General features: G+C 38.0%; 2 protein-coding genes across 2 annotated transcripts; one reads left to right on the forward strand and one right to left on the reverse strand.

The window, feature by feature from the left end:
* Positions 1-5573: 5573 nt before the first annotated feature.
* LOC135651201 (plasma membrane-associated cation-binding protein 1-like) lies at positions 5574-7106 on the reverse strand. Its single transcript, XM_065171096.1, has 5 exons — positions 6807-7106; positions 6560-6717; positions 6366-6455; positions 6188-6272; positions 5574-6104 (listed from the first exon to the last, which is right to left on the reverse strand). Exons 2-5 carry the CDS (start codon positions 6668-6670, stop codon positions 5794-5796), a joined length of 597 nt encoding a protein of 198 aa, XP_065027168.1. The 5' UTR covers positions 6671-6717; positions 6807-7106; the 3' UTR covers positions 5574-5793.
* A 1712-nt stretch (positions 7107-8818) lies between these two features.
* Positions 8819-26599, forward strand: LOC135651904 (protein REDUCED CHLOROPLAST COVERAGE 1-like). Its single transcript, XM_065172528.1, has 24 exons — positions 8819-9009; positions 9202-9296; positions 9414-9475; positions 10110-10202; positions 10736-10808; positions 11103-11474; positions 11593-11660; positions 11750-11881; positions 12072-12113; positions 12799-13323; positions 13493-13650; positions 13742-14291; positions 14635-14697; positions 14798-14899; positions 15000-15317; positions 15389-15481; positions 15567-15668; positions 15764-15868; positions 16611-16744; positions 18315-18498; positions 20507-20638; positions 20747-20859; positions 21077-21167; positions 22569-26599. The coding sequence occupies exons 2-24, from the start codon at positions 9236-9238 to the stop codon at positions 24885-24887; spliced, it is 5892 nt and encodes a 1963-aa protein (XP_065028600.1). The 5' UTR covers positions 8819-9009; positions 9202-9235; the 3' UTR covers positions 24888-26599.
* The last annotated feature ends 390 nt before the right edge of the window (positions 26600-26989 follow it).

Raw genomic sequence — 26989 nt, forward strand, 5'->3', positions numbered from 1 at the left:
TAAGAACTATGGATCTCCCATAGATCTATAACCACAACACAGTTCCTCCACTAATAGATCTCTTACTTAGATCTGTTGAGATCTACTGCTTCTCTTCCTCCGACGGTTATGCTTCTCCGATCGCAGGCTGCACCTTCAACCCACCGACAACTGCTTAGCCAAAACTCTTATCTTGAGCTCTCGGATAAGTACATATCCTCAAAATGTCTTTATTATCTTCTTCTAACATTCCAGTTATCGTTTCTGCAGTGAATCATAGTACTTCACATGCAGGACTTATGTTGTCACGCTAATCTCTTTCAAGTTATCAAAAGGTGACAACTATGCATCCTATCGAACCCAGTTTTCTAATCTCCTATTTTGATATGACTTACTAGGCTAAATTAATGGCTCCCTCAGTTGTCCACCAGCTATGATCAATGTCCTTATGTCTCTTATAAGATAATATCAAGATCTAAGCCTTGTATCTTCATAGAACACTCTCTTGAACATAATGTTTTCCGATGCTATAACCCCTAAACCCAAAAAGTTTTTATATCATATTACATTACTTTTGTAGAGTCTATCTTTCCTTTCTAAAATAATGAGCCTCCTGCCATGCAAACCACTTCGATAAACATTTGTCACTGGAGTATACCTCCGATCCTTTCGGATGAGCCTCACATGACACCATCTAGTTCCTCCCCTAAGGATCCATACTCTACTGCTACTCTATTTCAGCAACTGCCCATTCCCTCCATTACTACTTCATTCCTTTCTTCTTATGTTTCTCTCATTGATGAGGCAATACATTTAGAAACACAACCATTGTCTTTATCTCCTTCTAGACCCTATGACACTGAAGTACATCAGCCTGACTTAGCTCATGTTAATGACTCTCCACCACCTATACTAACAACATAACCTCACAATCTCATAGCCTCCAGACAATAAATGATAATACGCTCCAAGAGTGGTATTTTCAAACCACGTCAAGTCCTTATCCTACATGCTATCACAGAATCCTCGCCTAAGACCATTGAACCTATCATATTCACTCAAGCTCAAAAATCTTCAAACTAGCGTAAAGCCATGTGTAAAGAATATGATGCCCTTCTCCATAACTCAACATGAAACCTTATACCTTTTCATCATGCACAAAACATTATCGGGTATAAGTGCGCTTTTTGAATTAAGCAGAACCCAGGTGGATCAGTTGTTAGATATAAAGCATATCTAGTCACCAAAAGGTTTCATCAATAACCTGGTGTTGATTTTACTAAGACATTCAGTCTCATTGTTAAATCCATAACAATCTGACTTATTTTGAGTTTGGCCACCACTAGAGGCTGGTAATTTTGATAATTGGATGTTAACAGTACATTTTTATACAGGACTCTAATTGAAGATGTCTTTATGCAGTAATCTTCTGGTTTCATCCATCTTTAGTATCCAATACATGTTTATAAACTACAAAAAGCTATTTATTGACTTCTTCATGCTCCAAGCTAAACTTTGCTCATTTTTTTACTTCAATTAGCTTTATCAACTCTAAATTTGATACCTCACTATTTCTATGACAATAATATGACGACATAATATATCTTCTAGTGTACGTGGATGACATTATTATCACAAGCAATACTCCTACAAGGATCTAAGCATTCATCAAACAATTGGCATATCGATTTTTTTCTTAAAGATTTAAGAACCTTGAGCTACTTTTTGGGAGTGAAAGCAACATATACATCTTCAGGTCTCTTCCTATCACAAAAAAAATATATTTAAGATTCATTATCAAAGACAAACATGTAGGACACAAAAGAGGTTCCAACTCCCATTTCTACTAGTGAATCACTCAAATTATGTGATGAAAGTTCTGCTACGGAACACACTCAATACCGACAAGTAGTTGGCTCCTTATAGTGCTTAGCTCTCACCTGTCTAGACATCTCCTTTGCGGTCAATAAATTATCATAATTTATACAGCAACCATCTACTATGCATTTGTCTGTATTCAAATGAATCCTATGATATCTTAAAGGAACCATCATTGTCACTTTCTCTACAAACACTCTCCACTTTATCTCTATGCCTTTGCTGATATTGATTGGGTAAGAAACTTTAATGATAAAATATCCATGTCGGGGGTATATTGTCTTCCTTGAGCTAATCTAATAATTTGGAGTTCTAAAAAATAAAAAACAATCGTATGGTCTACAACTAATGTTGAATATCGTGTCATCGGTACCGCTGTTGCAAAACTCAATTGGGTCACAAATCTGCTCAATGAACTCAACATTGACTCCACTCTTATTTCTACAATATATTATGATAATGTCGGAACTAACTATTTATGTGTCAATCTAGTGTTCCACTCCCACATGAAACATTTTATCATTGACTTCCATTTCGTGCAAGATCAAGTTGTTCGACATCAACTACGCGTTTCTCATATACATATATATATATATATATATATATATATATATGGCTGATCAACTAGCAAACTCACTCACGAAGCCTCTCACCCATAAATTATTTTCATTGTATCGGTCCAAGATTGACATCCTAAATAGGAATACCATATTATGGGTGCATGATAGCAGATAAGATTTTCCCAACCGCATGAGAAAATATTGTTGCTTTATTGGGAGAAATCCTCCATCCTAGCTAGTATAAATAGAAAGAACATATCAATAAAAAACATCACGACATCCAAGATGGACGTGTAGGTGCCATTTCCATCCTTGGACACGACCATGTCTGCCTGAATGTCGATCATCGGTACCTGTAGCAATCGTCGATCCTTCTTCACCACCCATTCAGAATGCTGTTGACAAGAGAAATGCATTAAGATCCCAAGGTTTCAATCCGTTATTATATTTGAGGAAGATACTTATTATTTTAAGCATTTATTTTTCTTAAAATTCGTCCTTTTTTTTTGTGTTCTCGCGCTCGAACATTTTAGGGATATAGTTCGAACATTTTAGGGATATATATCGCCGAGTTGGTTTCCAAGATTAGTCACGATAATGAATAAACTTTTTTAATCGATCATTGTTCACATAGATCTTATCGAGAATTTTTGTCAGAATTTGTTGTTCTTCTTTTCAACGAATTGACTATTTAAGGTGGGAAGGAGAACCAACCATCTCTTCCGCAGATCATCTCCATCGGCACCGATCCCAGGTCAACTAAGCGTGATTCGACCGTGGCGGTAACGTTAAGCGTAAATTGGGTTGGAAGAAAGGGCGTCAAGGACGTGATGTCTCGTTCCATATCACGCAGGTTGAGGCGTCAGCTCATTACTCTGCTCTCTCTGCAAGAATTACATGGCTTTGATTCCACTCTCCCTCCTCCTCGCTTGCTTCATCTTCTTTTTCTTCTTCTTATTCTTCTTATTCTTCTTATTCTTCTTCTTCTTATTATTCTTCTTCTTCTTCTTCTTCTTTGATTCCACTCTCCCTCCTCCTCCTCGCTTGCTGCTGCTTCTTCTTCTTCTTCTTCTTTCCACTCTCCCTCCTCCTCCTCGCTTGCTGCTTCTTCTTCTTCTTTTCTTCCACTCTCCCTCCTCCTCCTCGCTTGCTTCTTCTTCTTCTTCTTGCTCTCATGACGGCACCGTGTTGAGGCATTCCCGACCACGACGATGCCATGCTTTTCCCAGTTTAATCTGTGGCGCGGAGCATTGGATCACATCGCCCGCTACTAATGAAATCGGTGTGATGTGGTAAGTAAACCTGAGGCGAGAATGCAGCAGCCACCGAGCGTCGTGCATCGACCCGTAGCCATTGGAATCCCATGGGCGCCTTCAATCTGCCGCTGCACTCGAATGCTTCGATGATAAGTATTTTAAGAGTCCTAAAATTAGATTTGAAATTATTCGATCCGTTAAAAATGTAATTATGAAAAACACCCTTTCATGAGTTTGGATATGTTTAAATAATACTATTTATTCGTCAACGTTTTGCAAGTGAGTCCACAAAGGATCGAGAAAGGAATTTGAATCTGGATTTGTGCTAATTCAAAAGAGATTTTTATTTTTTTTTTGTGCTGTGAAGAATCTGATTTATGGATGTAGGTAAGAATTGTGGAATCATATATTTTGCATCAGTTTTCTAATTTATTTTTTTATCATTAATTTTAAAAGTTTTCTCTTTCCATAATATACATGATGTTTGTGATATATCTTCTTTAAATTCATACGACAATACCACATGTTAAATTAATTCTTATGTGTATTCAAATTCGTTCAAATCGAAGCATCAAGGGTCAAATTAAATCAAATAAAAAAAATGATTCGGTTCAAAGGAAGGTACTTCAAACTAAAATCATTTGGAACCTAAGTAATCGATTACGTATGGATTAAGCTACTGTCAAAATCATCAATCCTCAAGAAGAGTAAAGGTAATAATATTACTTTTTAACTGTGCTTGATTGATCCATACTTGTAAAAATGTTTAGATATTTTAACGATACAATTAAAAAGTTAAAATTATAAACTTAAAAAACTATTACTTTTTAACTGAGCTTGATTCGAATCGATTAATCAAATAAACAAGATATCTTTTCAAATTAAAATTATTTATAATCTTTAAAACTAAATTACTGATGAACCGATTCAGATTAAATCGGTTCGAAACCAATTCGATTAGGTTTGATTTAATTTTTTGATTCGATTTGAATACCCCTATTAATATTACATTGCATTCTTGCATCACTTTCTTCTTCTAAAGAATTCTTCGACCTAACTGTCATCCCTTGTGGTAGCCATAACATGCAAGATATTGTCTCCATCTCATTTATGACTCTTCCCATGCTGTCATTTCTGTTTTTTTTTTTTTGTCTATCATACTATGACTATGATTGATTTTGTTCACGAGAAACATGTTTCTTACGTTAATGCACAGAGGGAGTAATATGTTATTAGATTTCATGTTAATCGAAGTCTCACGTATTAGATTAATCTATTTATATACTTGTGTGTTTATGGAGTGGATACAAGATCCTTCAAAGCATTACCAATCTTTACGCGTTCTCCATGAACTCAGCCCCAATAATATGTTGAGGCAAAGGAAGACGAGAGACGTGAACGGGATGCAATTACGAGGGACGACGATGATGATTCCTCGTGGAAAAGACACGCAATTAGATGGAGATTACGAAAAGAAATGGCATTCCACTTGCAAAAACTGTACATGATTTCTTTATTAATCTCCACGAGTTAAGCTAAGGTGGATGACTTTCCTGGGATTGGACTCCATCCCAATTCCCAATTAACAGCTTGTAACATATCAACCAATTATGAAAGGAATTAATGATTTATTATTGGTAATTTAACTTGAATGGTTGGAGTCATTAGGTTGAATGATGAGCGTTCACTACATTATGACCAATCGATGAACGTTGATGCATGGAGCCCACTGCAGTCGGTGATACCACGTTCTGTTCTTCGTCGTCAAGCTTCGGTCTTCCTCTATATATATATATATATATATATATATACACACACACACACACACTTGCCCTTCTTCTTTTACGCCTTCCATCAAGGAAACTTGACAGAGATGGAATGAAGCTATCGATCCCAAATATAACATAACACCACACTGCACTTAATAATGATATTACATGGCCTGCATGTCCCCTTGCCGAAAGCAAAATGAGAGAAACCAAGACATAGTTACGTACAGGAGAAAGAGAAGCAAATTGACGAAGAGACAAGAGAAAGAATAATAAATCATGGAAACACTGGGTGCGCGGTGGTGGCGAGGTGGCGGTGGAATGATCGGTTCGGGAGGCTGGTGGTTTATATCAAGCCTTGGCGGGTTCAGCCGCTGGCTCGGCCGGTTTCTCCGTCTCCGGGGAGGGGTCCGAGGGAGCCGGGTCGGCCGGGGCAGGTGCCTCTTCCACCTCCGCCTCAGCCTCTTCCTTCTTGATCTCCTCCGCGGTTTCCGGTGTAATATCCTTGCTGGTGCTCTCGACGGCCGGTTCGGCGGGAGCAGGCGGCTCCTCTGCGGGGAGTAAGGTGGACACCTGCTCGAAGAGGAAGATCACGGGACCGGAGACGAGGCCGGGGCCGTACTTGGCGGCAGCCTCGCTCACCGGCTTCGAGCCAGGGAACTCTGCGCAAGGATCTAATCTCATCACAAGCCCTTCCGCTATCACCTCAAAACAACTATAACATCTGTGACAGAGAAAGCATTACCGATCTTCACTAGTTCCTCGATGAACTTGATCACAACAGTTGATTTCTTCTTCAGTCCTGACCCCGTCGGTTTCTTCACCAGAGTCTGTCGTCGTCCAAAGCAAGTATTTGCAGAAGGCTGTAAGTATTTGATACAGAGTCTGTGAATAACATGAGGATGAGTTCAAGATCGATAAACCTTGATTTCAACGGCAGAAGCTTCGTAGATCTCCACAACTTTGGGCTGCAGGTCAGTCTTCTTCTCTTCGAACTCCTTGCTGATGTCCTCCTGAACCAAACAAAGGATCCAGTAGAGATCAGATCAAGTCGAAGGGAGAAGAAGAAGAAGAAGAAGAAGAAGAAGAAGAAGAAGAGAAGCAAAACCCCATGCACCTTCGATTCGTCGAAGGACTTGCATGCCTCGGCGGCGGCAGCCTTCTTGCCGTTCCTGTCAAACACCTTCTTGATCGTCGGAAGGACTTTAGACTTCCAGTAATTCACCATCTCTGCTCTCTTCCTCTTGCTCTCCTGTTAGCTCAAATCGCAAACACCTGTGTCTCCAAAAGAAGAAGCAAACATCACCACACGACTAAACTATATGAGACCAAATGATCGGTAAAGAAAGGAGGAGAAGACGTACTATGAAACTTGCGTCTTCCTCTCCACTCCGCTCCTCTGCCTTTCTTCTATGCCTACGATCACCAATGTATAGTATGCACGAAAACAAAGAGGAGAGCGGAGCCATGTGCTTGCCAGGGAAATATACAAGGACAACGCACCAAATCACCCTTGCACTGTTATGAAATTACGGTGTAACCCTTCCTAAAGCTCAGGTAAAAACGACCGCGTATATGTAATGCGGAGGGTATTTTCGTCCTAAAAGTAAGGATCGCCGGCTCAGCAGAAGGTTACAGTGGGGAGGTGACAGCTGGACGTCGCAGTCGCCTATTGTCCTCGTGTGCCACCGCCGTCCGCCGAGCCCCGTGGGAAACGGAAAGAGGCGACGCGAAACGGGAATCGGATCGAGGGGTGGCAGAAACCGGGGTTTGTCGCTTTGGGCCGCGGGGCCCGTTGGGGAGCGGGTGTGGGTGGGCCCGGGAGCCGTATTGGTGTCTCCTAAGGACCACGTGGCTTCGCTGGCTTCGGGGCACACAGATCGGCCCTCCGTCATCTTTATCCCACTTAAAATAATATTTAAATACTTTTTTTTTTTCAAATCCCTTTTGGGGTGTCATTTTTTTGGGTTTTTTTGTGTGTTCCTCGAAAATATTATTTATTTTAATTATCAACAAAACCTTTAGGACCCCCTTATCAACAAAAATTATATATATATATATAGATTAAATTGGAAGAAATTTCTTTGAGATATTCTAAGATTCTGATTATGGTTTTTTTAAGTATTATATTTTTTAATGGTTTCCCATGGAGGTTTTAATTAGAAAGAACTTCCACCTAACTATGGTGGCGAATAATTATTAGATTTCCATAAAGAACTCTAATTATCATGGATTAAAAAAATATTTTAATTTTATGTATTAGGCTTTTCAGATAATAATATATCTCCACTTATACATTATACATTGCAAGAATCCGAGGAAGAAGCCCTTGTCATCATCACCATTGGATGAATGGGGCCATGCTTCGAATCATTGTGATGGGTGATGTTTAGGTGTTTGTCCGAACAAGTTCCCCCTCCTTTTTCTTTTCCCCAATTACTTACTTTTCGTGCAATAATGTGGCGTGATATAAGGAATATCTACCAATTTTATTGCATTGCAAAGAGAGTCACCCGTGTTCGTAAAATCCAATTCATTCACCAATGTAATTGGCGTAGCGTCAATTCTATCTTAATTATGAACATAAACTACATGGACAGATAGAATTAATGAAATAATAAATTATAGTGCATCAGGGGAAATATTCTTGGAATGAATAATATTTAAAGAATTATTGTTCCCTTACGTTCAGTGGGTTGAGTGAGGCTGTGACTCGACCATGGGGTCTTGGGGAATGGGTCGAGTCAGGCCGCGACCCAACCACGGGTTCTTTGGATTTACATTTCACCTGAGCTAATATTTACCACAAGCTGCCGCAGGCCAATGTATAATAGTGTGATGTCTTAGCAGACCCGGATCCGACTTGTAGCTCTCAAGCCCCCAAGCATCGGGGGCAGCCCAAAAAGGGTGCTCCTCCCACAACCCAAAACCATTAATGGAGCAAACAGGTCCGGAGCTACTGCTCCGTTCCCCGTCGTCCGACCCGTATTGGGTGGGCGCTCCAAGGTGGAGCTCCCAATGGTAGCCAGCCCTCGCATCCTCACCCTCCATCATCGATCCAACGGCCACGATGGGATCCGGGGAAATATTCGAAATACGTACTTATACGTAGACATGGGGCGATACAGATCAGAGCCGGAGTTTTCCCATCGCGTACCCGCGTGTCTCGAGAACGTGGGACCCGTCACTGCGGTGACACTGACGCCTACGGTGATAAAGTCAGGCATGAGAGACACGAGTGGGGAGAATACGTGAATACGAGACTGAAAAAGCGATGACTGGTTTCGGGGCAGGGGACGCGGTCATAAGCTGCCAACGGCCTTTGTGATGGTTAGATCTCAGCCCTTCGTCCCTTATCATAGCCCACTCGCTGCTCCTCTCCCCTCCTCTCGCTATCCTCCCTTTGCTTCCGTTTCTAATCGCCTCCTCCTCTGTCTCTCTTATCTCCAATGGCGACCTTCGCTTCTTTGTCTCAGTAGACGGGGCAAAAAGGAAGAGCAAAGCCTCTTTTCTATCGGCCGAACGAGCGCTGCTCTTGTGAATTCGTGGAGCCCTCTGTTCTTCCAGGTGCCTATTCATTCATGAGCTTGAGAATACTGCCATCGTAGTATTCGTCGGAAGTGTTGGGTGTTGTTTATTATTGGTATTAGAACACCGACCTCCATTCATAGAAGTTAATGGGTTGGTGTTCAATACTTTTTATCTTTCCGAAACTCAACACATTAGTGGTCGAGGAATACTAATAAATTGACGATGCAGAGATAAGAGGCAGCGAGTGGAGCGGGGCGGCCGCATGGCACCCAAGGGCGGTCGAGGAAAGGGCAAGGGCGACAAGAAGAAGAAAGATGAGAAAGGTTTGGATTGTGGTTGCCGAGAGAAAATCTATTTTGAGCTGCTATTTTGTTGTCATTAGTTTTCATTCTTGTCTGATGACTAACTCGTTGTTATTGTTGTCGTTGCTGCACTGCTAGTTCTGCCTCTGGCTGTGGACATCACAGTAATGCTCCCGGATGAGTCTCATGTCATCCTCAAGGTCTGTGCATGTTCTTCTCATCTATATCTTTCTCCCTGTTGCCTAAGATAAAGACTCAGAGGAACAGACAGACAACGTTACATGAAATCATTGTGAAAAGGAAAAGAAATGAAGAAACTGGCATGCATGTGAGACACAACGGGAATAGAATTTACTGTTCTGTGAGTAAAATTTAAGAAAGGTTGCATCCAGGAAGGAGCCATGGGAGGCAATGTTTTCCTCGGGTGTCCATGGCTTTTGATTCCCCTGGGAGTAATAGCAGTACTTTCTCTCTACCTCTGCTGACATGATTACTATGGTCCCTCATGAATACATTAGTTTGGCGGGGAACAAAATCAACCTCCTGCAGTTCCATGAATGCAAGTTCCCAGCATTTAATGAGAACTGGCGCAGAACTGCTTGTTGCATCACAAGGGATGACTCATGAAGGGGGATGTCCATTCTTTTGGATTCTGTTCAATGATTGAAGCTTCTCTTTCACATTTTAGGTTCAGAGTGTATATCTCCTCATTCCTCATCCTAATCTGGCAAAACCATGACAGTTATGATGGTCTTCACCATGAAAAGCAATCTACAAGCTTTTCTTGTGCTGGTTCCTTTGTTTCTTCTATAACTCGTCAGTGGAAATTTGCAGGGGATATCGACCGACAAGATCATCGATGTGCGGCGGCTGCTCTGCGTCAACACCCTTGCGTGCCATATCACCAATTACTCCCTCTCCCATGAGGTACACATGACCTCCCTAACCCCTTTGCTTCTGGATTTGTGGTACTTTCTCTTCTTGACTAAGTTTAAGCAATGGAGAATTAAGAGAAAAGGAAAGGTTGGAATTAGATTGTCCACTCTGAACGAGGATAGGGACTTCAGAAATCGAATGGTTGATGAGTTCTTGGAATGAGGGTGACATGATCAAGCAAGCCAAGAAGGATTGACCTGTGGCTCGCAAGTTGTGGCGATGTCGCACTTGGAAAAACTGGGTGTACCGACGAGCCTTCGTCGGTAGGACGGTGAGGTTTAGTCGCATTTAGCTGAGGTTTGGGTGGAGAAGAGAAACACTTCGTTCTCCGATGTTGACGTTCATCGAGAAACACACCCATCTCCACCTTCCAACTCCTTTGTCTTTGGTTTTCAGGGAAACATCAGTTAAAACCTTTTATATTATTATATGTATCTTTGTTGAAATAATTAGATGATATACAAATAAACTTCTGCTCTACAAAACAATAATAATTTATAAACATTTTTGGCCTTTTATTTCAGGTAAGAGGTTCGAGATTGAAAGACTTCGTCGATGTCACGGTGCTGAAACCATGCACTCTCACTCTGGTTGAAGGTAAACATGAAATAAGTATTGATAGGAAAAAAATTATATTATCAATCAAAAATATTATTTTTTTATTCTCTCAAATTTTGTATTGATGAGTCTCTTGTGCATATGTTTTTCTATATTCATTAATAGGGTATTTGTACTTATAAATTTAAAATAATGAAAAATGGTATATATATATATATATATATATACACACACGCACAAATTTGGTGAAGTATGCAAATGCTAATTTTACAGGGATATATATGTTATTTTACTAAATACAAGTGTTTTGTTGAAATTTTCTTGCGGGAGAAGAGGACTACGACGAAGAGCGTGCGGTGGCGCACGTGCGGCGCCTCCTCGACCTCCTCTCCTCCACCACCTGCTTCGGTCATCCGCCGCCTCCGACTCCGCAGCCAACGTCGCCCAAAGATGCCCCGTCTGAGTCAGCCTCCGCTGCGGCCTCGAAGGTCCGCAAGAAAAGCGGCGGTGCCGGAGCCGGCGGGAACCGGAAGAGCCCGCCGGATGACCAGGGCCAGTCCCAGCCGAAGTCGCCGTCACAGTCGCTGGCGGCGGCGGCTAAGGATTCGACGGCAGACCTAGAGGCGGAGATGAGCGGGGCGTGCCCTCGGCTCGGGGCCTTCTATGAGTTCTTCTCCCTCGCCAATCTCACCCCTCCCATCCAGTGTGAGTCCAATCTTACCCTTCCTTCTCTTTTCGATCATGTTTCTCCTGAATCTTGGTCGAGAATTTCGCTTGGATCCTGAATCTTACCCTGTTTTCTTTATCGATTCGTCTGCTGCAGTTATGAGACGAACAACGAATCTTAGGCAAGATGAGCGTCCATCCGACGATCATCTCTTCTTCCTCGAAGTAGGTCTTACTATATTCTTTTTAACGTTTTATCCGTGAATCTTATCGCTAATTGTTTCTTTTGGTTGATACTGGATCTGAAATTGAAGGTGAAGCTATGCAATGGGAAGCTTGTGATCGTCGAGGCATGCTCCAGGGGATTTTACAGTCTTGGGAAGCAATGCTTGCTTTGCCACAATCTTGTCGATCTCCTGAGGCATCTCAGTAGAGCATTTAATAATGTCGGCCTCCAATTCTTGCTATGTTTCGTTTCTTACTTTAAATCTTTTGCTATTTCAGAAATTGTTAGAAGTAACAAACCTACAACATTTTGATTTCGATATTTTTCAGCATTAATTTTTTTTTTTGTGGCATTATGCATTTGTTGCTAAGTTCTAGCAAGTGCTCAACTCTGTGCTGTGTGGTTTACAGGCTTATGAAGATCTCATGAAAGCCTTCATGGAACGGAACAAGGTTGGTTTGTTCTTGTTTAGTGTGGTGGATTCAGGAGCTTCTAATATGTTTCCATGTGGTTGATTCTTACTGATGTTTGCTTAGTTATTCCTTATTTCCTTCTTTGGCTGAAACTATGAGCTTATTGGTGTTCCTTGTTGACACTTAGTGTTGAAAATGAACTAGTTTTTTTATAATGACAACTTGCTTCTGTGATTAATATGGATCATCTTTGGCTACTCTATAACTTCTGCATTCTCTTCATGCTTAATCTGAAATATTTGATCATGTGCATCTTGACAAATCAAGTGAATCTTACAGAATGTCCAACTTATAGTATCACAGGATTTTTTAGATCAAGTTCTGATTAATTTAGTGTTTCCTTTCTTAAGCCAAAGTAGCATGCCTTAGTTGGAAAGCTTTTCAGTTGCTTAAAAAAGAAGAAAGCTAGGGCCGATATGTGTTTGCTTACTTAAAAAGAAAGTTGCAAACAAAATTCTTTGGTGTTGTGTTTCTTGATTCTGTATTGTAGTCATGAGCTCCTTGGTTCAATCTTGTAGGTATATTAGTTTAATTTGCTTAGAATGTGTCATGTTATTCATTTCCACATCTAAATCTTGGGTTGTGCATATCTTTGTTATGGTACAGTCTAGCTAGTTGGTTGTTGAAAGCATTTGGTTGACTAAGAGTGCCCTATTATTTGCAGTTTGGAAACCTGCCTTATGGATTTCGTGCAAACACATGGCTTGTGCCTCCAGTTGCTGCTCAGTCACCAGCCACATTTCCTTCCCTTCCTGCTGAGGATGAAACTTGGGGAGGCAATGGAGGTGGTTGGTTTCAGGACAGTAGAAGTGATATGATGCCTTGGGCAAATGAGTTCCTTTTTCTTAAGTCAATGCCATGTAAGACAGCAGAAGAGAGACAAATCCGTGACAGAAGAGCTTTCCTGCTTCATAGCCTATTTGTAGATGTTGCAATACTAAGAGCTGTTGCAGCTGTAAAGCAAGTTATGGATGAAAGAAAAAATGCAGCTACAGTCGGCGTAGATGAAATCTTACAGTTTGAGACAGTGGGGGATTTTAGCATCACTGTCACTAAAGATGCTTCAGATGCAAGCTGTAAGGTGGATACAAAGATTGATGGAAGTAAAACAGCTGGTATTGATGCCAAACATCTCACTGAGAGGAACTTGCTAAAAGGAATCACATCAGATGAAAATACAGCAGCTCATGTATGGAATTTTGATCTTTTAAAGAAACCCTACCACAAAAGTGTCTTGTCTTTGATGTTATGTCTTGTCTTATATGTTTAATGTCAGTTGACAAATTTGTGGCTTGAGATTAGTTTCTGTTTTTTATATTTTTATTGTTAGTGAACAAATTTGTGGCTTTCAACCGCAGGATATCGCCATGTTGGGGGTTCTTAATGTGCGATACTGTGGTTATATCACCGTTGTGAAAGTCAAGCATCATGAGAAAAGCGAATTGGATTTACCTTTGCGAGGTGTTGAAATTAAGGATCATCCTGAAGGGGGTGCAAATGCTTTGAATGTTAGCAGGTAAATAGCCACAATTACATACTCTGATTTCATTCATATAAAATAATTTTTGCATACTTCATTTCGTTGAAGATATTATTTGTTATTCCAGTCTGAGAATGCTACTTCACAAAAACCATACACCAAGAGAGAAAAGATTATACAATCATCTACATAGTTCAAGGCATGAGGAACTCTCTGCAGCAAAAAAAATTGTGGAGAAATTGTTGAAGGATAGCCTAGTGAAGCTTGAGGAGGAGGAAGCTGAATGCAATGTTTCAGTAAGATGGGAACTGGGAGCTTGTTGGATACAGCATTTGCAGGATCAGAATAATGGTGAGAAAGACAAGAAACAGGCCAGTGAAAAAGACAAAAAACAAATTACGACGAAGACAAAAAGTGAGATAAGAGTTGAAGGCCTTGGGAAACCTCTTAAAATTCTTAAAAATCCAAAAAAGAAACCAGATTCTGATGAAGAAAAGACTTTAACCATTGACAGGAAATCATCTGATGAGATGCATGAAAAACAGAATACGAAGTTGCCTATCAAGGAACCTAAGGCAGAAAGCAAAGAAACTGAGAATTCTTACAAGCTCAAAGATTTGTTACCTGAACCTGTATATACAAGGTTGCTAGAATCTAATACTGGACTTCATTTGAAGGTATGCACAAGTCACATGAATATATGCAGGTTATGCTTTATTTCAGGTGTATGTTCTGATTTTTCTACTGCTATCTCAGGTGTTGATTGTCAGTTGCAAATTCATGTCTTACTATTACAGAATTAGTAACTTTGTTTGTTTATTCTAAAGTTTCAGTTCTGTTGTACATATGTACACTTATCTGGGCTATGTGTCATTAGGTAATTCCTGTCTATGTCACAATTACTCCTAAATAACATGTAAATTTATTGTCTTGTCTGTGTATCATCTTAACTTACATAGAAACATATATTAAGATTACAATTAATTTGAAGATGAGAAGCTGATCTATTATCATGATCAGTCTCCACAGGAATTAACTGAGATGGCAATGAGATATTATGATGAAGTTGCTCTCCCAAAGTTGGTACGCCTGAGTACAATTTTTTCATATTTAATTCATTATTTTCTGTTTTAGTATGGAATGATGGTTAATGAGTATTATTTGTACCTTGGCATGTATTCAGGTCTCAGATTTTGGGTCATTGGAGCTATCACCTGTTGATGGTCGTACTCTAACTGATTTCATGCATACAAGAGGTCTAAGAATGCGCTCTCTTGGGCAAGTTGTGAGTCACCTTTAGCTTGAAGAGGCTGAATATATCTTTACTTTCACAAAGTATTTTTCCTAATTATATTAAATGCAATATTATGTACAATATCTGTCAGGTCAAGCTTTCAGAGAAGCTGTCTCATGTTCAGTCACTCTGTATTCATGAGATGATAGTAAGGGCTTTTAAGCATGTTGTACGAGCTGTGATTGCTGCTGTTTCTGATACTGGAGATTTATCTATATTGATGGCTGCAACACTTAACATGCTTCTTGGGCTTCCTGATTCTGGTGTTTCACATTCTGCTATACATGTGCACTTTCTAGTCTGGAGATGGCTTGAAGTATTTCTAAGAAAGCGATATAACTGGGAACTTACAATCTCAAACTATAATGATATAAGAAAATATGCTATTTTAAGAGGGTTATGTCACAAGGTAATGATCATTTTTCATTTCTGTAAATGATATTTAATTTTCCTTTCATCTTACATGTTCAATTTTATTAGGTGGGAATTGAATTGGCACCCAGAGACTTTGATATGGATTCAAATTTCCCCTTTGACAAATCAGATATCATCAGCCTTGTACCTGTGCACAAGGTAAAGCTCCTAAGATGGTCTTATTTGAAATATGTTATCTACCATAATGTATCTTACATTCTTAGTGCTTTTGAATCTTTTGCAGCAAGTTGCATGCTCATCTGCAGATGCACGACAACTTCTAGAATCTTCGAAAATGGCACTTGATAAGGGTAAACTTGAAGATGCAGTCAACTATGGAACAAAGGTAATTTGTCATAAGATATTGTACAGGTTAACTTCTTTGTAAAGACCTTTTTTCTCTTTCATTTGCTTTTGGTATGAAGGTGTTGTTGGATGCAGGCTCTGGCAAAATTAATTGCAGTCTGTGGTCCTTATCATCGGATGACTGCTGGAGCCTACAGTCTTTTAGCTGTTGTTCTCTACCATACTGGTGACCTTAATCAGGTAGCTTTCAGATATTTGTGTCACCGAAGGCCATGGTTCTTATGAGTTATGATATGGACTTATGGAGTATCTTTGCCATGGTTCTCTCTTTTCTGATATCTTAAAAGGAACCTTGTTAAATGGTCTATTTGAGTATGACAGAGCAGATCAATTATGTTTTTACCAATCCAATGTCAAAAATACACCATTATGGACAATTTAAATTTGCCAAGTCCAACGATCTGAAATTTGGAGAATTGTAATGTAAAGTTTGTGTCATGGGTGATTATGTTCCGAGTGATTGAAACAGTTTTTTGTAATTCATATTTCATAATATTGACATGTAATTCTGTTGGAAATTTAGTTGGTAGCTAATTTATGCCTTGAATATGTGCATGCAGGGTCATGAGGTTGAAACAGATCAAAGAGCGATAAACCACTGTTCAATATTTTAATACAGCATTTGTGTTCCTGACTTGTGTCCTTTTTTAGTAGATCAATGTCTAATTCTAATTGGATTTATCTGTTTTTTAATGGCTTTTGCAAAGATCTGAATCGAGTTAAACCATGAAACAGTATTCTACCACTATGGTTTCTTACGCTAAGATGAATATTATGATATGCTATATGGTGTTTTTTACTATTTAAAATTTTCTATATCACTTCAATTATTAGGGATGACTTTTAGGAACTTTCTGTTATAAATTTTGAACCTGTGCTCCTGTCTTTGGCTGGGATTATACTAAATTATTGCAACTTTTAGGCCACAACTTATCAGCAGAAGGCATTGGACATAAATGAGAGGGAGCTTGGATTGGATCATCCAGATACAATGAAGAGCTACGGCGACCTTGCTGTTTTTTACTACAGGCTTCAACATACTGAATTGGCTCTAAAGTAAGTTCTATTCTTATTTGTTGTAGTATCAAATCTTATATAGTGTTCTTTTGATTGGGAATTCTAATATCTTGAATTATTAGATATTCCATCTTTTGTTTTTATAATGACTTGAACACTGGTACTGTCTTATAAGATATTATTGTAGTATCATATATTAGGATTCGAGGAGATATAAACTTAGAATTAGTGCCTCTTCTAGATAGAAAAAAAAAAGACTTTTGGCAGGTAACAGTCAAAATTTTTTAACTATGTTATTTGCATGAAATGATCTTGATGAATTAATACATAAAAGTAGAAATTTTAGTCTTGAATTCTTGATTACCAAACTAAAAAGATGGTTTCACTTAAAACAACATTCTTAGCATAATACTTGTAATGTTAAGGAGAAGCCTTTCTTTTACTATAAGCATTGAAAAGAAGTTTGTAAGTTATTCAGCATGAATGCAATGATTCAGATATTTGTACAATTTGTTCATTGTACATCATGCCTCCAAGCACATGTAAAAAAGGTCTACATGTCAGAAGCTATTTAATAATGTAAGCCTTCTAACTATGACAAAGAAAGCTTTATGATATTAATTAGTCAAGGATAGAGCTTTAAACATACAGAGTTTGGCATAGGAGTACCATGGCAACAAAGTATTTAGAAAAAATTGCATCTATATCTTTTCTTATGTTATTCTTTAAAAGCTTAAAGAGTGACAAATGGTTTATCAAACTTACCAGCATTGTAAAAATTCAGGTTCCTCCAGTCCACTGTGACCATCTTATGATAGAGAAAAAACACATAAGAATTTTGGTTGGAGAAAGAAGATAGCTCCATTAATATCACATGATAAATTATAACATGGATTTATTAGCCAAATGATGAAGAGGAAACTTAAAAATTTGAACACTTAGTCTTGTGGAAGGAGATCGAATAGGTTCTTGTCATAGGCTTGTCAAGAGACCAGACAAATTTCATAAAGTTTCTCCCATTTTTCTTAATCTAGTCGGGGAATAAATTTTTATGGCTGTTGACAAAGGCCATTGTTCTATTTTAGTCTCATATGTGACGTGTCTTGAGTGTTTTCTCTGTTTGGTCATTGCTCATTTTTAGCTTGTGTTTTGAAGCACTGAGGTTTATATTCTTGATGTGTCATCACGAGGGTTGGTTGATATGACCGATTAAACAGAGAATTTTTTTACAGGCCAATGAAAAACTTAATATTAAAGCTTCCATGACACATATCTGTCTTATGGTTTTGGTTATGTCTACTCTATTATTATGCATATTAGCTAAAATATGTGAAGATGGCATTTTCTTCATTTTTTTGCCACAAAGAATGCAGCTTAATTTGAGAACAATGGCTTTCTAGATTTAACTTTAATATTTACTTCATACCTGAAAATTAATGTGTGCATAAAAAGTTGAAGCACAGAAACTAACAGAAATTAAGCTTCTTACTTTCCAGGTTAGTATTGTTATGTTTTGGTGTTTGTATTGGAAATAATAAGCCAGGACCATGCTTCCATTATATGTTATTTACCATCACCCTTAATTTTTCTCCTGTTAATTGTTAATCAGGTATGTGAAACGTGCGTTGTATCTTTTGCATCTTACTTGTGGACCATCTCATCCAAACACAGCTGCTACATATATCAATGTGGCTATGATGGAGGAAGGCCTGGGAAATATACATGTGGCACTTAGATATCTTCATAAAGCTTTGAAATGCAATCAGAAGTTGCTTGGTCCTGACCACATTCAGGTTTGTTTTTGTTCTCAAATTCTGTTTCTTCTTGTGTCTTTTTATTTCTGAAGTAGTCATAGCATTCTTTTAAGATAAGCAGCTGATGCTTATTGTAGTTCGGTGTTAGAAATCATAAATTATTACAATAATTGGTTAATGAAGTCCCACAGAAACATTATTAATTACTTTGAGATGATAAGGCATGTATTACAAAGTGACTTCCAGCTAGGTCACCCCTAATTTGCTCACCTAGTGACCTGGATAATTAGGTGATCTAGAACCCCTTATCTATTGACCTTCTGCAGTATGGGAGAGGGCTTTGCCAAAGAAGTTAGCAGGTTCAACTTTCAGCAATCCATATAAATTAGAAGGAGCATTATTGGCCTGTTATCAAGGGGTTCAGTTATATGCTTCATTAGACAATCTCTGGAACCCATTAGCCAAAGTTTGCTACACACATTATTATTCTGCCCTAACAAGAGTATACCATTCTCGGTCATGCAACCAAGATTTGTTATACATAAGAAAATGGGGCAGCAATTCATTCCTTTTTAATTTGTTAGTTTGGGTTTGAACAAGTACATACAAGCAAAATCAGATGAGCTTAAAAACTATCATGTGGTAGAGTACAAAAGGTTTTGGGATCTAAAAGAAAAGAATTGCTTTCATATCAAAGGTCATCTGGGATGACCTAGTCAGCTTAATACCTAAGCGAACTCATTCACTCTATTTTCTCTCTAACCTCTTCTTTCTACTCAACATGAGAAAACAATCATTTCCAAGTTCAAAATGGGCATTCCCTTTTGGATACTCTATTATATTTTGAAACACAGGTTACTTGACAAATAAAAAGTTCAATATCTCTATATGCATTCCATATCCATACTCTAGTGGGACATCTAGTTTGGCTCCTTTGTGACCTCTGAAATGTACGAGCCATACCTTTCTACTTGTGGGGGTAAGGCTGCATACATTGTCCCTCCCGGATACTGAATTAATGTGCGAGTGTTAGAGTGTTAGGCTGCCACTTTGTATACACCTCCAATATTTATTAGAGCTCACTATCTTCTAGATATGTCCAAGGGTACTTCTCGAACACTTTGTAAGTCACTAGTTTATATTTTATTATCAATTGGGAAGAGCTCATTATTTTATCATCTTTAATAGTTCATTGTTCTAGAAAGTAGATGGGGGTCCACAAAGCATAGTCTATGGAACATAGATTTGATTTTGACTGTTACCTTTTACATTATTCTCTTTTCCTTACAAGTATATCAATATAAGATTTTGTTCTAAAAGGTGTTTTACAATGTACTGCACTAAGATGCTTGTCAACACTTTTTTTCTTCCCATCCTTGATTCAGAACTATATATTTTCTTAAAGCAAAAATATGAGAGTTCATTGTATACATGATTTTGCTGCCGCATACACTCTGTCTTGTGTCTCACTCTTTCAAAATTTTCCTTGTTCCCATATCTTCGTTTTATTTTCATTTCATTGCAAAACCAACACCAATTGTTTCCAACTATGTAAGGGAAAAAATTGCATCTCCGTTTTCTTGTGTTCTTGTATGGAGATGGTACACACACAGACATGATGTAGACGGACATACATAGGAACACAAAAATAATGGACACTAGCTGCATGTGTATGTGGAATGAAGTGGTTTTTTTGTCTCGAAACAGTCTCTTTTTTCAGAAAAAGAGCTTCTGATACTAACTTGCCTTTTCAAATTAGTCCTCTGATTGGCTCTCTTATGATGACATGAAAGTTAATTTTTGGCAGCTAAAAAACCTATCAACTTTATAGTATAATGATAATATCTTTTCCAGGTTTGCCTGTGATAAACCAGATTTATAATTTCATTGAATGATCTCACACTAACTATCTTTTAACTTTCAATGTCTGATGTAAGTAGTTCCATTATTATTTTTTTGCATTGGGTGGTAGACCTTATTTTATTTTTATATGAAGAGTATTAGGTATATATATAATATATGTATCTAATTTTCTACATTACATTAGACCGCGGCAAGTTACCATGCGATAGCTATTGCACTATCCTTGATGGAAGCATATCCTTTGAGTGTTCAACATGAGCAAACAACATTACAAATACTTAGAGCAAAGCTTGGTCCAGATGACTTGCGTACTCAGGTGATTTACGCATATCTTTATATGGAGAGACATCAATAAAACTTTTTTTTTCTTAATTCTGCATGGATTTAGTTTCTTGACTCACAAAGTTGCCATTTGATTTCGCAGGATGCTGCTGCTTGGCTTGAGTACTTTGAGTCAAAGGCTATTGAACAGCAAGAAGCTGCTCGAAATGGTACGCGGAAGCCTGATGCATCTATTGCCAGCAAAGGCCACCTGAGGTACAGCAATAATTGCAGTGATTAGGTTTAACATGCTTTAGGTCACAAATACTGTGAGCATGCTCACTCTGCACTTATTGCTGATATACCTGATCTATATAACGTCATCCTCGTGCACTAAAATTAATATTTTCATTGACTAGATATGCCAAAACTGAATTTTCTATTTCTACTAAAATGATGAATATCCTATGCAATTGTTTATTCTGCTTGGCAGTGTGTCTGATCTCCTTGATTTCATTGATTCCAACCAAGATGGTAGAGGAAGAGATGCTGAATCCCTGAAGAGGAAGAATCTGGGTTTAAAGGTATGTTGATAAGATTTTATCTTGTTTAAATACTTCTGAGAATCTAATTGTGTATTTATGTTCGGTCATGTTGGCTGACATGTTTAATATATCCGCTCGCTACCTGAATGTTTTTTTATACCTTGTTAAGTGCATGCCTGCACTATGTTGGCTTGGCATATTCCTGTGCCAATTCATGGCAGTCAGCATATATCATGTTGGTTTTCTTGCGAAATTAATGTCCTGAATCTAATTTAGTGGTAGATTGAATAAATGTCAAAGGCAACATTTATAGAGCCAATAATTTCATGCTAACTTTGGTGGTGAATTAGGTCTTAGATAGTATATAGTTTAACAGAATAACCTAATTTATAGCAAATATCAAGTTAGTCACTTGAAATAATTCAACTTGTAATTAATTTTTGCATCTAAATTAGTGGTAAACTGAATAAAATTTAAACTTAACACTCATAGAGCCAATGGTTTCATGTAAATATTGGCAATAAATCAGGTCTAACATAATATAGTGAGCAAACTATGCTCATTTATAACAAGCAACTAACAAGTTACTCACTTAAAATTTTTCAAATTGTACTTAGTTTTTACATTCAGCTCTTGCTGCCTGCTACCAACCACTTGATTATAGGCATGCATTTATTTTACCTTGTCTGCCCAGCTTCTGGTTCAAGAAGATACTACCTTATTGCTATATAACCTGTCCAAGTATTTGAAAGAGAGTCCAACTGAACCTAGAAAACAGAAGTAGATCCTCACTCTTAATTGTTGTGCATGTGGATAATCAAAATACTCAAGCTTTATGTATCAGTACTAGAAAAATATTTTTTGAGAAACATGTCCTACATCCAGCTAGTCTTCAAAATCATGATGTTAAATGAGAATTCGCTGCAAAGGCCATACTGTGTTTGCATAACAGTGTCCTTTAGTTATTTTTTATTGGCAATGAACAATATTTTCATAGTTTCAGAATTCTTCTAGTGTTTGATACTTTATGTTGCAATTATGGCAACACAAACCAACTTATATTAACTAGATGCTTATGCACTCTTTAATTAAAATCAAAATGTATTCCAGATTATTTAAAGTATTAAAAAAATATATTTTTGTGTTACTGGGCAGTTTTTCTCTCTGTACTAAGATGCTAATGTAGTTGCTGAAAGAAATTGATGATGAATCAGACACTTAACCTATAAATGGAGCCAATACTAATGCTTGTACAATTCTTGTTACCTTTTCTTCTGCTTGTTGAATTCTTTTTTCATTTTTTTCTCAATTTAATGAACATAAGAATGTTAACCTTTTTATTTTTGAATTTAAAGTTTCTCAAAAAAATTTAATTGGAAGAGCTTCACTTGGTTTTCCTTTTATTGCAAAAACCAAGCAATCATTTTTGTACTGATTCAGGTCAAAGTGCAGTCATCTCAAAACTTGAACGTGGCAGATTCTTTGTCCAAGGATTCAGTAGCTACTATTTCAGATGAAGTGAAACAAGTGACTGATGGTAGTGATACCCAAGATGATGAGAACATGAGTAGTCCAGGTGTTGAGTCAAAACATGAAGATGCTGTTGCCAAAAGGCAGTTATTTGTTTCTCAACAATCTAAAGGAACAGCAGAGCAAAAGGTTGCTTCTTTTAGTGAAGATGTAAGAGAGATAAATACAGAAGCAGAAGATGGTTGGCAACCTGTTCAAAGACCAAGGTCCATCGGAGGTTCAAGCCAGCGAATCAAGCATCAACGTACAAGCACCTGGAAAACCTACAACTATCAGATGAATGATGTTCCTAGTGAAACTGTTCAATCCAAGCCACAGTTTTCTTATTTAAATAATGGGTATTATTTGCTTAAGAAAAAGATAGTTATTCCTGGAAGCTTTAATGGCAATCTTAACATGCAAGTTCAGTCACCAGACACCAGATCTGGTCAGAAGGCGTATAAGGCTGTAACTTATCGGGTGAAGTCAGTGCCTTCATCCACCAATCCTGAGATCAGTCATAACTCTTGGAGTGCTGTCGAAAGAACGACTGCCCCATTAGATGCTCATGCACCCTATTATCACCATGATAGCCAGGTATTAGAGAATCAGAAGAACCTAATAGGTGGTGTCTCTGAGCCTCGCAACAATTTGGTTCTTAGTTTTAGTAATTCTCCATCATATAAAGATGTAGCACTGGCACCTCCTGGAACAATTGCCAAGATACATAGCCGAAAGTTTCAGGAGAATATGCCATTGGAACAAGAGTTGTCTATTGGTGGCAATGCATCTGAAATAAAGGAATCATTTTTGGCCGAGGAACATACAGAAAATGCTGCAGAGCTACCTGAGATATCTAACATAACCCAAGAAAAGGACACTGTCCAGGATGTGTTTTTAGACTCAGATAAAAAAGTTGAAGTTGATCATGAAGAAGAAAGAAAGGAAGATTGTGAAACAGAACAATTACTAGAACCATCATCTTCTGATTTGGAAGTGGCATCTTGTAGTAGCATGCTCACCAAGAATATCATTGACAATTGTGTATCTAGCAATGAGGTTCAAGAAGTTGAGCAAAATGAGAATCATGATCAGAATTCGTCAACAAATACATCTGATAGGAAAAAATCTGAGTGTCCCATCACTGCAGAAAGCAAAGAAGATAATCATGACGAAGCCTCATGTACCAATGTTGGTATCAGTTCTTACTCTAGTGTCCATCAATTCAATTTCAAGAAGGTTCTCATCCCTGAGAAAACAGGTGGTGATTATCCCACGATGGAACTACCACCTTCTAATTATGATGGGAGAGAGGTATCTAGCAAGAAGCTGTCTGCATCTGCTGCACCGTTTAGCCCTTTCCCTGCTACAGCACTTGGTCCTGTTCCTGTAACTGTTGGTCTTCCTCCTAATGGTACAATTTCTGCAGTTACACCATGGCCACTGAGTGCCAGTCTTCATGCTTCACCCACGGCTGTAATGCCAATGGTGCCTCCTATTTGTACCTCACCGCATCATCCTTATCCTTCTTCACCTAGGCCTTCCCACATTCTACGTCCCTTGCCATTTATATATCCACCATATACCCAACCTCAAGTCATTCCAAATACCACTTTTGCTATGAACAGTAACATGTTTCATGGAAACCATTATCCATGGCAGTGCAACATTGGTGCAAACGTTCCTGACTTTGCACAAGGATCAGTATGGTCTGGTTCTCATCCTGTGGACTTCTCATCTTTGCCACCCATCATTAGTCCAACTTCTGAATCCGTGTTGGAACCAATTATAACATCTCATTTAAGAACTGATGTGAGTCTAGACCTTCCATTGGATAACAATACTGAAGAAGGGACCAAAACAGAAGAGAATAATGAGATATCCCAGATTATAGACATTTGTAAACCGCTGGATGGTAACTGGTTAGAGAAACGGGAATCTGAAGAATCTCACAGAAATAATACAAAAATTACTGACTTGGAATCTGAGACGGTTTTCAGACAAGATGCACAGCATAGTGGTGGAAGGCATGTCTTCAGGAGTAGCAAAAAGTATGAGGGTGAGGGAAGCTTTAGCATATACATCAAGGGTAGAAATCGCCGTAAACAGACACTAAAGCTGCCTATAAGTTTGCTCAATAGGCCATATGGATCACAGTCATTTAAAGTTATATATAGCAGAGTAGTAAGAGGAAGTGATGTTATAAGTGCAACAAATATATCTTCCAGTGAAAATGCTACTTCCGACTAGTCACAAGCAAAGAACATTACAAACTTCAAAAAGGGCAGGAAAGAATTTTTTTTATTGTTCAAGCCACATCCAGGAGGACGTGACTCTGAAAATTAGCAATGGTGATAATTTAGTTATTGCTATTTTTCTGGCAACTGATTTTTTTTATTAAGAAGCCAAGATTGAACGTTCAGGAAGGTAAGTGACAAATCTCCTCATGGTCCAAGCCAGGTATTTCTTTGTTAATTAGCTTCACAATGTTACATAACTCGCAGATTTGTTGCTCATCAATGCTCCATATACTTTATTGTCAATAACATCTCTTTTGCTTTAATTTTGTGTTGGTTTCTCAAGCATACAATTAATTTATCCTGTTTAACATAAGTTATTAGGAAGAAACTTTGTTTGTGAACTGATCATGATTCACCTTTGAAATCCCCAAATTTTTTAATCTTGAGTATCTTCAGTATTGATATCTCACACCATCAAAAAGCTCATAGTATACCATCATGCATGTAATTTATAAGCCTGACTCGATATTTTAGTTCCGGTCTAGCCATTCCAAGCAACCGGTCAAGAGACTCAGACTGAGCAGATATTTTCAGGCTTCCGAAGATGTTTTGATATGCATGAAACTAGTATCAACATCTTTTTGAGTCGCAGATTTTTTCTTCTGTTGTAGCTTTCTCTAATTTGCAATCTTGATAATCAGATTGCTGGAGTTAAGTTGTTTTTTCTAATTACCACTCATCTGTTGCAAATTCCAGGGTGTGGCTTACCATCAAATCCAACCTAATTCCTTTTAGTTAAGTCTTCCACTTGCTATGTTTACTGCTGTTGATCTAATCATCTATCACACGTCTTGAGTCTCTGGGCTCATGGATTTCCAGTCTACCAGGGATTATCAGTTCATTTGTTGAAGCAGTACAAGAGTTAATAATGATGTTAAATCCGATTACTAAGCTGGGTTGTGCATCCTACCTCTTATGATTTTGTTTTTATGACATTATCTACAACCATTTTCTTGCATTCTCAAATTAGAGCAGATTTATCCGAAAATTAGACTTGTAATATAGCTGCCACACTACCTTTTTGGCATTCCAGTACTGACTAGGTAGATTGCTTGAATTGTAATGTATGCCTCTGTTATTCACTAGTGATGCTCAAGCAAGATTTATGTGTGGTCGAGTTTTCAACTTGCACAACATATATAATTTTTTTTTTGTATGTTGTTTGTCATAGCTTTCTAGATGTATGTATATCATTTGCCATCTTTTCAACTCAACATTAAATGCTTTCTGAGTAGATTGTGGGGTTAATTTGTGGTGTTTGCATGAAATTGGGTGATTGATCAATCACAAAAATATTTTTTGCATGATCATTCCTATTATTTTCATTTCTTCTTCCGTACAGGCTGATGAAGACCATGTCGTCTGCAGGTTCACAACATAGGTTGTTGAGAAGGCTATGAAGTTCCAAGTCTAGAGAGGATGGAAATAGCGTAGAACTTCTGACCAAATCATTAGAATTACGTTGAAGCTATTAACCATTTTTTCTTCTCCATTGAAGAGACATGTATGAGCATTTTTCTCCTCTCTTTTTTCCCCTTTTCCTTTTGAGGATTCTGAAATTTATAGCCGACAACATTGTAAGTCATGCGGTTTTGTGAACCTCGACTTTCCTGCCCATCAAAATAATTTTTGCAATTTCTGCTAATATATTCTTTTCGGGTACGTGTTTCATGCTTGCAAAATTGAAATCATTCGGTCGTTGATAGGGTTGGAAAATTTCTCTTGTTTTTTTTATGTGATGTGATGTTCAAAGTGAAAATTTTAAGCTTAATTAGCTGCTTCTAAAACCTGATATTCCTGATCATGGGCTTGATTATGAGTTGGAAACGATGAACATCGGAAATCAGTATATTCTAATTTGTTTAAATCAATGCATTTAGGTTGCTGTTATTCTTTTCTTTAATAATCCCTCAATTGAATCTGAAATGATCTAACAGGTAAATTAATGATTCCATCTCTTTGATCAAAATACTTACCTCAAAATTGATAATAGTATAGATTTCGATATCAAATATCACGAATCGAGTTTAATAGGTTAATTGATTTATTAAT

This window comes from Musa acuminata, chromosome BXJ3-10 (assembly GCF_036884655.1).
Source record: "Musa acuminata AAA Group cultivar baxijiao chromosome BXJ3-10, Cavendish_Baxijiao_AAA, whole genome shotgun sequence".
NCBI classification, from domain to species: Eukaryota; Viridiplantae; Streptophyta; class Magnoliopsida; order Zingiberales; family Musaceae; genus Musa; species Musa acuminata.